Genomic DNA, 12024 nt, shown 5'->3' on the forward strand with positions numbered 1-12024 from the left:
CTCCCAAGTTCATTGACCCTACCTGGCAAAATATCAAAAATCCTTCATAAAATCCATAAAAATTTCCGGGTCACTACCAAAATTTAATCATCTGTTTCTTGTGTCATTCTCAACCTTTCCTGCAAGTTTCATCCGAATCCGTGCAAAACTTTTTAAGTTATTTTGCACACAGACAAACAAACAAACTAACTACCTAACAGACAAACCAACAGTAACGAAAACATAACCTCCTCCCTTGGCGGAGGTAATAATCAAACATGACTGAGCAAGACAAGTGGCATTTTCATGCTGGGCAACCTGTAAGCTGTGAATGCAGCACACAATCACGGAATGTACATAGTCTAAATTAGTCATAGATAGTGGTCTATTGTACGGGGTCTCATTTCATAAAATATGTTCAAGTGTTTAATATTATAGAATTATTGGTAGAATGGCAACTTCTTGTAGCTATGGCCAATTATGGTTGCATTCAGTGTATGAGGGTAATTTCCTTGGGTTATGTTGAGAACATATAGTGTAGGCCTGTATTTCATTTATGATTCATTATGCCTGCATGTTTACTTTTATTCTCTTTTTCATCAAGAGTATTTGATACTGTATGCACAGAATGCTACATTTCAAATGTGCTCTTACAAATGTAGATGTAGATTTCGTGAGTCAATATTATTGATATTGATAAATCTTGTTACACAGTGTGCATTACATTGTCTATCATATCCCTTTCTCATGTTGTCAATGTGGTTTGTGATCATAAATTCAACCTCATGTTTGCAGAATCGTCCTACATCTGCTAATTCATGAGATATAGGACCTACTCACAAAATAAATGACATTATACAGTATTGATACTTGCCTAAACTATGCATTTGGTTCTTTATTATGCTCAATAGATAAATATCGTATAGTAATCAATGCCCCACCACACACTAAGTCCATTTTGAATAATTGAATTTCATTTGATAGCAATTATTTCCACCCACAATTAACATGTAATGACTGACGTTACTATTTTGTAACTTCCCACATGCAATTAGCCTTCAAGTTGTCAACTCGAGCTTATAGGGAACCTCAGTCTGGGATTATTGTCATTATTGTTCTTGATGCTTCAATGATGATGGATGTTTTTAATTATCATCTCTGTTCCAATTCATATATTATTGCTGTTATGATTATATAATTGTGATTATCATCATCATCTTCATAATTATCAATACTACTCCTACTACTACTACTTCTACTTCTACTACACTACTACTTCTACTACTACTACTACTACTACTACTACTACCACCACTACCACTACTACTACCACCACCACCACTGCTACTACTACTTCTACTATTACTACTACTACTACTACTACTACTACTACTACTACTACTACTACTACTACTACTGCTACTACTACTACTACTATTCTTCAATGTTTCACTGTTGTTGTCATCATAATCATTGTTATTATTACTTCATTGTGAATGACAGAATTGTGAGGCATACCATGAGATGACATTGGCTTTAATGCTTGGACCAGCCTCCCATTGCTGCACATCCCTATAGCCAACGTCAATGGACGAGGACGACAAGGAGAACCAGGCCAATGAGCTGCTGGCACTTGCCAGCATCTTCGAGGATGAGGATACGTTCGCGGCTCTCGAGGACCAGTGCGGAGGCAGCTTCTATGCCGCCGTCGAGCTCCCTGACGACTGCTGCGTCAAGCTGAGTGGGACCATGGTACAGCAAGCGAGGGCGCTTGGTGGGTTGACTACTTAACAAATCGCCATTGACAGTGATCGTGCATTGATTCTACTTTCTCAATTTCAAACCCATTTGAATGGGAAAGGCAGATGATTAATTAATGTATCTGAATGTATTTCTTTTCTATTTTTTTTCCACTGTAAATTAGAGGAAAAGAAAATTAATCGGGGTGTATATGTTTGCATACTTGTTGTGCTTATATAGTTTCTGGTGGATTATGATACATTTGTACAGTAATCTTATCTGGTACTTGTTTCTTCTCGTGAAGAATACATTTTGCATGACAATTTTGCATGACAGTAAAGCAGCACATTGAATGGCTCAGTTTAACGATGACCCCTGTCTAGGTGCCACTCTAAGGGAGAATGGGGAGAACTCCTGGCTCCTTCCCGTCGTCTCGCTGCCCCCATAGAGCTCAACTTCCAGTATCCTCGGGACTACCCGTCCAAGAGCGCCCCTGACTTCACTCTCTCCTCGAAGTGGCTCTCTGTGAACCAGGTGAGATCTGGCTGCTGCCAAGTAAATGCTGGTGTTGCTGGCCCTGCTGTGCTGTCCTGCCTAGAAAAGAGTTTTTGGACTTACCCTTCTGATTTTTTTTTGTCTCGCCCACCGGAGGTGAAGGCGAGACTAAGGGATCCAAATGGCGTCCGTCCGTCATCCGTCCGTCGTCCGTCCGTCGTCCGTCACAAATGTTAAAGTTTACCTTCAAGACTCTCTTATGATGCATAACTTGGCAACTGTTACAGCAATGGCAGCCACACTTGGGTGATAGAAGCACTAGGGGTATCTTCATGTTATGGTGTTGTCGGAGGTCATGTGATGATGTCAAAGGTCATTGGAGGTCATATATATTAAAGCGTATCCGGGCAATTACCCCCGGAGGGCAATTACCCCCGGCCAAATACTGGTTAGTGGTAAGGTAAGAGTAAAGATTAGGGTTAGGGTTAGGTTTAGGGTTAGGAGTTTGGGTTAGGGTTAGGGTTAGGTTCAGGATTAGAATTATGATTAGGGCCAGGGGAAGGGTGCGGGGTAATTGCCCAGGGGGTAATTGCCCTAGACCCATATTAAAGAGTATGTGCAAGACTCTCTTTTCTATGTTAAAGTTTACCTGCAAGACTCTCTTTTGACAAATAACTTCACATAAGTTGCTTGGATTACAACCTAACTTGGGTCATAGATGCACTGGGGGTACCTTCATGTTATGGTGCCGTTGGAGGTCACAGGATAAGGTCAAAGGTCATTTGAGGTCATACGTTAAAGTTTACTTGCAAGACTCTCTTATCACACATAACTCTCTTATCACACGTAACTCAACACATGTTGCTACAATGGCAATCAAACTTGGGGTGATGGATGCACTGGGGGTACCTTCATGTTATGGTGCGGTAAGAGGTCACATGATAAGGTCAAAGGTCGTTTGAGGTCATATGTTAAAGTTTACTTCCAAGACTCTCTTATCACACGTAACTCCAGCACATGTTGCTACAATAGCAATCAAACTTGGGTGATGGTAGATGTCTCTTGGGAAGTTGAAGGTTACCACAAGGTCAAAGGTCACAGACAGGGGTCAACGAACTTTTAGGGCCCAATGTTAAGTTTTTAGGGTGCATTTCGTTTATGGCTCATAACTTTTGATCCCTTTGTCTGTTTGTGACCAAACTTGGTTGGAAGATGTCCCTTGGGAGTTAAAGGTCATCACAAGGTCAAAGGTCACAAAAAGGGTCAACAAATTTTTAGGGCCCAATGTTAAGTTTTTATGGCGCATTTCGATTATAGCTCATTACTTTTGATCCCTTTGTCCATTTGTGACCAAACTTGGATGGTAAATGTCCCTTGGGGTGTTGAAGGTCGCCACAAGGTCAAAGGTCATAAGCAGGTCAATTAACTTCTGGGAGGTATAAAAAATATTAATTCCTTGTACGCAATGGGCGAGACACAATTTGGCACTTGCCTCGTTTTTGTCAGCTGTTGCCACTGAAAAGAAGTATGAGTAGTTCTGTCATGGAGTCAATACTGCACAGTTTCAAACCCAACAAGCAATGATTCCCTCGGGCACAGGTGATGTGGCAAATAATTGATTGTGTAAGAAAATTACCATCAAGATGGAAAAAGACATTAGTCTACACTATCACCACTTTGCAAAACGGAGAGAGCTATAACTGGAATAATGACAAATTAAACTTAAATTTGCATAGGAAGTTATGACCGATTACACAATTCAGTTAGCACAAGTGAAGCATATGATTCTACAGCATTCAAACTGTATAACCTCAGTAGTGTGGGCAAAAATGGGTGGTCTGATTGAGTTCACTGCCCACTGTAGGCATTCGAAATCAAAGAATAGCGACCATGAGCCATGTGCTGGCAAATATGTGCATCAAAGCATATGCTCATCAGTAACGGTCAAATCCAGTCAAGAAACTTTGGCTGTGTATGTACACTGTGCTTACAAATGGAGATCAGGATAAAACTGTACACAATTCGTCACAGGGATTCTCAAATATATTGGAGCGGGCCCACCTTCTCACTCCCATGGTGTCCTCGTGCTACTGGGTCTTAAAATCTGACTTTGCAGAAATTTTAACCATTCTGTGCCTCTAATTCTTTATACCCTTTATTCATTACAGTCAACCTGCACTGCTTGTGGTAAGTCTATAGATCAAAAACGACCTGAGCTTGTAAAATTGCACTTTAGGTTCCACTGTGAAAAAGGAGTTTGCAGTCAGAAAGAATGGAAAGGGGATGGACTGAATATTCCTTGTCATAGAGTGACTGCCAATCACATCCCTTGTATGTGTGTGTATTATTTTCAGCTGACAAGACTGTGTGAGAAGCTGGATGAAATATGGGAGAGCAACGCTAATGAGGTGGTCATCTACCAGTGGACCGAGTTCCTCAAGGCGGAGACCCTCTCCCACCTGGGCATCACCTCCCCCATTGACCTGGACATCTCAGACCTGCCCCGCACCCTGAGGCAGCGATCCATGATGGAAGGGCAGGGATACCAGGCAGGACCAAGGGCGGGACCGGGCGGGGATGGTGGGGAGGCACTGGAGGGAGCCACGGGCGGAGTTGGGCTGGTGCATCAGGTGAGTTAACAATCTCTTCCACTTCCTCTTTTTTTTTCCTCTCCTGCCTTTCTTTACAGAGAATTATCAAATTGGGCTGCCCTTATTATTTAGAGGCAACCTGCTCTTGTCCAAGTAATGCTGTATCAATGTAGAGTGGGACAAATGCCCTATCTTCTCATGACACCTACTTCATAGGCATTATTTTTCTGTCATTGCTGACAGCAGCTGCATTGTCTTCAGCAATTTGCTGTACTCTCTGTGATTTTCCATAGCTGTAAGCTATAATCACTAAATTCACACCATAGGTACAGCACCAAAAAATGCTAGTCAAGTTCGAATATTGATGAATTCTGACAAGGTCAGAGGTCGAAATGTAGATAAACTTTACCTAATAAGCACCACATAAAGTATGCTCTAAATAACTTTCCACAGCTTTAAGCAGTGACCACAAAATTTACACCATGGGCATGTCACCGAAATATGCTTATCAAGCTTGAAAATTGATGAAGGTGGACAAGGTCAAGGGTCAAAGGTCAATGATCTTACAATGAAAAAGTCCATAATCATTTCAAAATGCTAAGTCCTAGATTCTAGCTTGTAAACGGTGTGATTGGTGTTCTTGTGAATTCCCATGAAATCGAAGCCCGCTGGTGGAGCGATGAAGTTGGGAGTCCGAGCGATGCAGGATACCGCCGCCCTCACCCATCTCACCCCAACAATTGTGGCCCACGACAAGCTGACGCGGGACCGCATCTTCGATTCCTCCTTCAACACGTGCGGGGTATGCTACGAGGACAAGTTCGGCCGCGACTGCCTCCAGTTTTCAGGATGCGGCCATGTCTACTGCAAAGCCTGCATGGCTGAGCATTTCCGGGTCAAGATCTTGGATGGGGACGTGAAGGGCCTGCTGTGTCCCGAAAACGACTGCACGTCCCAGGCACTGGCCCCACAGGTGAGAAGCATCCCTTGTCACAAAATTCCCAATGCAGTGAACCACTTCACTCCTTTTAAAGTGTGTATGCAGCTCTTGAGGTGTTGTTTAAACTCACCAGATATGAAAAAGCAAAGCCTTTCATGTTAATCACAATTATAGCAGGATATGTGTTGTAGAGCACTTCAGCATCACAGCATGAAAAAAAAAGAAAAAAAGATAGTAAGAACAGCTATCATTTCAGCTATTCTAGTGTAATTGTGAGCAAAATTACCACATTGTAGTGTAAATCACATGAAGTGATCTAACCCTTTTTAGGCAAGGTTATAAAATCCTCAAATACTTTGTACACGATGTACCATATTCCTGTAGGTATTATGCTATTTGAAAGTTGAAATGGTGGATATTTTTAGAGTGCTTCTGGTCTTGACTTTAGTGATAGGTAGCAGAATGTCATCAATCATTACTGTAATATCTCTTGGCCACAGGTCAAGGAACTTGTCGATCACGAAGTCTTTGAGAAGTACGACGCACGCCTGCTGGACCTGTCCCTGAGCGAGATGGGCGACATCGTCTTCTGTCCGAGGAAGGCGTGTCAGTGTGCAGTGATCCGTGACGAGAAGACGAACATGGGTTTGTGCCCCCAATGCCGCTTCGCCTTCTGTATCCTGTGCAAGAACACCTTCCATGGGGTGGCCCCTTGCAAAATCAGCCACGGTGAGTCACAGGCTGGTGTAAAAGCGATGCATGAAACAAGTTTGACTGACTACATGCAGCTGTATTTTGCCTTCACTTTGTGTGCTGACACATGGCTGGTTATGCTACAAGGAACCTCGTTGTAATAAGCTGCTTGGGACCACTGAAATTCTTTGTTATATTGGATATCTCATGATATCAGGGATTTAACCCCATAAAGCCCAAGCTATTTTGACCCCTTCCAGGCCCAAGGGGGGGGGGGGGGGGGGGGGGGCACATTGTGCCCCCCCTATATAACTTCTTTATTATATGATGTATGACCGTCATATTTGGCACATGGGTAGAGCAACTCATACTCTACAGGACCCAACATTTGAAATTTCCCAAGGTCATCCACTGAGGGTGCTATTAACCAAAATACAAAGAAATACATAGGAAATATGCTAAAATCGTGTTTTTTCTTTTTATTTCTTTATCCCAACTATATATGTTTTTATTTCATATCAATCATTTTCATATTTACCACAAAGGAAAAGCAAGTCAACCTTCACTATTTGTTACTGTTGAAATTTCTCAAGGTCAACATGTGGGGGCGCTATTCAATACAATATAAAGAAATATATGAAACCTATGATGTATTGCTTGGAATGGGTACATATATTGGTATCATATTTCATATTTCCAAAATATTGAAATTTTAAGTTGATGAAGAAATGATATTACAGGCAAAGCTTGTGTGAAGATAACACAAAATAAAAGGGTAGTCTTTGGAAAATGCTGTATTTTTGATTATTTCTATTATGTCTATTGTTTGATGCCTATGTCATATAAAAAATAAAGGAAATAATAAGAAGACCATTTCAGGGTAATTCACAACCATAATAACTTCACATTTTGGTCCTTCAGCAAATTACAGCCAAGAAAACCCCCATTCCATCCATTATTATATTGTTAACTGAAATTTGAACAGAAAATCATGCAAAATCGGACGAACATGGTTGTCAGTTTACGGTTGCCATGGCAACCAGCAATATCGGATATAACTAAATTATATATCAAAATGTTCGCAATAAGATTTTAGGAAAAGTCACCAAATTTGGTTGAAATCGAGTAAAAGGTGTAGGAGTGGCAAACGAAAATATGGCAGGATGGCACAATGTGCCCCCCCCCCCCCCTTGGGCTTTATAGGGTTAAAAGAGAAGGATATAAAAGAATGGCCCCTGCAAAATTACCTCTTATCCAGTATCTCATTATATCCGATGTGGTTACACTACCAGTCCGCTGTATTTACCATCCAGAAAGAGCATAGTGTATTCTTCAGTCCAGAAATTGGTCTCTCACACTCTTGGGACATGTACATGTATTTCTATCCAGCATTTGGAAGTTTGTGAGGTGCCCAGGAAAAACAAGCTCTCTTACATGAAATGTTAAGCCGTGATCTTTACTGTAAGTGGAAAAACCTTTGAGCAATTTTTTCCACCCTGCCAATGCAAATGACAGTATTTGCTGACAATTTTGCAGATACGGATATTTGTATGAATAAATAAATGAATGACTAAAAATGTATTTGTGTGTCATTTGTGCAATATTTAAGTGACATGCAAACTTTATGAAAATTCAACAAGGAGATATTATCACAATTTTATGTTCAGAAAGTGACATTTGTGTGAAAACTTCAAACTGCATGGAAGGGTATATTCGTGGGAATATCTGTCATTTTTCATTTTCTAACGAGGATATCATTTGATCTGAAAGTTTGAAGAACAAGAATTTATGACAGTAAAAAACATCAGTATGTGGAAAAGTGTCACCGATGTAACAGATGTATTTCACTACATGTACCTTTCCAAATTTGGAAGCACTGATCTTAAGTCTAAACTCCTATGGCAGCTGCACATTCAAGTTGCAATGAGCAATATGCTGTGGAGTTTGACCTGTATACACAGATTTCATATCCGGGATGAGGAGGACTTGTGCCACATCCTTGGCCTTCTTTCTCAATGGTCTTTGTAATACAGTAAAAGTTGGCATGCAAAAAAAAAAAAATGTTTTTGAAGTATCTGACTCTATCTCCAACCTCGATTGGATGTTTGTTTGTTTGTTTGTTTTTATCAGAGGAGTACCGGAAGTTAAAGGACGAGTATGAGAATGCATCCTCGGAAGAGAGGTCCATTCTGGAGCAAAAGTTCGGCAAACGGACACTGCGGCAGGTCATCGACGACTGCAACAGCGAGGAATGGATCCGCAAGCACAGCAAGTACTGCCCCCAGTGCTCCTGCGCCATCCAGGTATGTTGGTCCTTATCCTTCCTTCACACACTATCCATATGTGTGTATTTGTGTATGTATGTGTGTGTGTGATCTCTGTGTAATGTTAATATCCCCAAGTGAGAACCATGCCCATAAATGCAAGCTGACTATTGACACACCTTTGCTGTATATGTTATGCTAAATGAGGTAGGTAGGAAATAGAGTTCAGTAATTCCATATGAGTCTGTGACTATGGACAAACACTGATGTTTGATGAACCCGATTGCTTATTAGGCATTGATTAGTAGGATGAAATAATAACACTTTTGGTCTCAGTGGATCGGCTTTCTAAAAGCTTTATTTTGTCCATGGTGTTGATGCACTGCAGTATTTTCAATGTGTATACAAGTGGTGTGTGATACAGCTGTATCTTGAAAGCTGCTTGTCATTAGGGTTTGTCATGAGTTGATGGAAAACAAGCCCTTCATAGACGTAAATAAACACAAATTATTTAGTGATTTAGTAGTAGCCATGATGAAAATAGACGGTAAAACGCACAAAATTGACCCATTAAAATGAATCCTTCTTGTTGATTGGTTCTTGTTTGAGTGCATACGTACCTGAAAATCAGCGGGGATATAGGAAGCATAGTTGCCTTTTTTATGTGTGTAATATTATCTTCTCATGTCGGCAGAAATATGACGGCTGCAACAAGATGACATGCCCCAAGTGTCGCTGCTACTTCTGCTGGCTCTGCTTTGTGGTACTGCCCCGATCCGACCCGTACAGCCACTTCCGCGGCAGCGGGCAATGCGCCAATCGCCTCTTTGAAGGCGTCATCGATACCTACGATGAGCAGGAAGACTTGGATCCCAACGAGCTCGTCGACGTGGTCGGTATCGACAACTGGTGGAATTACATCTGACAGGGAATTAGCCTGTTTTATCATCATCATTGCACAAATGGACGTGGATAACTAATGCACTCTGAAGGCGTCGTCTTCAGGAACTGTGCTGGTTGCCTCATTCTCATGCTTGGGGTGAAATACTGCATTTCCACATGCAGCAAACCCCTTTTTATTATGTATATTTTTTTCTTCCAATGTGTGCGAGGAGCATGGACGGATGGATGGATAATTATGTCAGAGTGGCATGGTGAAGTCTCCGTCTTCTGTAGCCTCTGGCATTGTGTGACATGAAGAGCAGGCACATCAAGAACTTGCGTGATGATCACGTCAGGCGGAAGAAAACGAGGTTGATGTTATTGTCACTGTGCAGGAATGTGTCCGTGATAATGATGTTTTGCCAGCATCGACAGGGATGGGCGCAAGTGCGTCCAAAATGTGGCTAGATGCTATCAGTGCTGTGTAATATCAGATATGGCCATCTTTATGGGGCATAAGTGCAGTGCAGTAAACAGAATGTCCAGAAAATCACCATGCAAAGTATTTTTCTGTCCTCAAGCTTCACTTCGCATTGCCTTCTGCTTGTATAGCAAGCTGTCATAGCTGTGTGTGCCACACAGTCAAACACTCTGCAGGTTGCATATGTATATTTATATTCCCCTTATACATGTTATTATTATTTCATTTTTTTGTTCAACAGAATTCTCTTTCCCCATCCTTTGATAGGAAATAAATGAATAATTTGAATAACAATAATTGACTGCTGAACAATGGCAACATTCTTCTAGTCCCACTAATCCCCCCAGGAATCATGATCATTACAATCAGGTGCGTTTTAGCCATCAAACTTATGGATATCTGTGATCCTGTATTGTCGTTGCAATAATTTCTTTCATTATCACATTGTTTTACACCCACCCCCCCCCCCCCCTCTCTGTGTTTTATTGATGGAAAGATTCTCTTCATTTAGGCACACACTTTCTTGCCTCGTAGTTGTCATTGAGCCACTTTTCCTAGGATGTATTGGCAGGTTTTTATTAAAGTCGCATCTGTGTTTTTTTATGAGTCATAGAATGATTTATGGATGAGATTCATAAGTCAGTCTAACAAGGTAATGCTCAAGGACAAGGTTGTGGCTTCATTTTTGCTTTTACTGTTAGTCATTGCTATTTCTATATCCAAAGATCATGGAATAATGGTCTTTTCTGCCAAAGAGAGTACATGAAACTATATTTCATATTTACCGATTAGTACATTGTTTTGTTTTTTCTCATGAAAGTGTCATTTTACCGATATGTCATGCACAAATAGAATTGCCCATATGGGGAGTTTGACAAACTTTTACTATGACAAAGATTACACTTTTAATGGTCTCAAAGAATTGCTGAAATATGATTTACAGATGATATAAATTATCCTGAGGTTTATTATATACTTTAGACTATGTTTGTTACCTCTCCATTCTCGATTACAAGCTTTTTTATTGTACTTTAATCCAAAGTAGCCATGTTGTAAGAGTATCTTTGTCTTTAAAGAGAGATGTTGCCATTTTTTTTTGTAACCCATTCACACACTCAGAAAACATGATGTGATAATGTACGAGCTGAAATTTTCGCGGTGGTTTTATTTTCGCGAATTTCGCGAATCGCCTTTGAACCGCGAAAATAACAACACGCAAATAGTTACTTTCAGTTAGACCGGCGCAACCACGAAATTAACAACACGCGCCAATGTCCTCCTAGTAGCAATTCGCGAAAAATATCTGTACGCGAAAATTTCAGCTCGTACAGTATATTAAGTTCTGGTATATTTTACTGTAAAAGTGGATACTTTTGCACGACTAATTTTTTGGGTTTGGCCACGTAAGAAGAGAATTGCATGTTTTTAATTCCTCGGAATCAAGACATAAACAACTGGAACATAGCGCACACGAAAATATTTGTGTGCTTTTATTTTTGCACTAGCTTGCGGTTGCGCGAAAATTTCAGCACCGTGAAAATTTCCACTTTTACTGTATGCTGAGCTGTCTATGCCTTGACAGTGATGATTAAAAATATATCTTTATTTTCTTTCCTTTAAAAAAAAAATAATTTTAGTAATGTAAAGGTTTTTGTTTCATCTTGTTGAAGATGATCGCATGTGATCCCAAAAGTGAACATCATGCAGGGCTGCCAACACACAAACATCAACATCAGGGGAATTCCAAAGATTTTTTATGGTGATAGTTTGGTATTGCATGTATCTCAATTGGGCAATGAGAATTCCACAAGCAGGGAGGTCCTAGAATTGTTTTGTGAGAACCAGAAGATAGAGATAGAGTGTGATGACTTTCTAAGTTCTGAAGAGCTGCGGTGATGCTTTGCATCTAAGCTTTTCCTGTCTTTTTGTTTGAAGTCTCATGTTTGGATTAGTGATCAA

General features: G+C 40.7%; 1 protein-coding gene across 1 annotated transcript; it reads left to right on the top strand.

The window, feature by feature from the left end:
* Nucleotides 1-1486: 1486 nt before the first annotated feature.
* Nucleotides 1487-10486, top strand: LOC140235071 (E3 ubiquitin-protein ligase RNF14-like). The gene is given in 8 exon segments (XM_072315108.1): nucleotides 1487-1753; nucleotides 2103-2162; nucleotides 2165-2253; nucleotides 4569-4844; nucleotides 5470-5778; nucleotides 6246-6474; nucleotides 8569-8741; nucleotides 9397-10486. Coding segments are annotated over 8 exon segments (1554 nt in total). The 5' UTR covers nucleotides 1487-1566; the 3' UTR covers nucleotides 9628-10486.
* The last annotated feature ends 1538 nt before the right edge of the window (nucleotides 10487-12024 follow it).

This window comes from Diadema setosum, chromosome 11, assembly GCF_964275005.1.
Source record: "Diadema setosum chromosome 11, eeDiaSeto1, whole genome shotgun sequence".
Taxonomy (NCBI): Eukaryota; Metazoa; Echinodermata; class Echinoidea; order Diadematoida; family Diadematidae; genus Diadema; species Diadema setosum.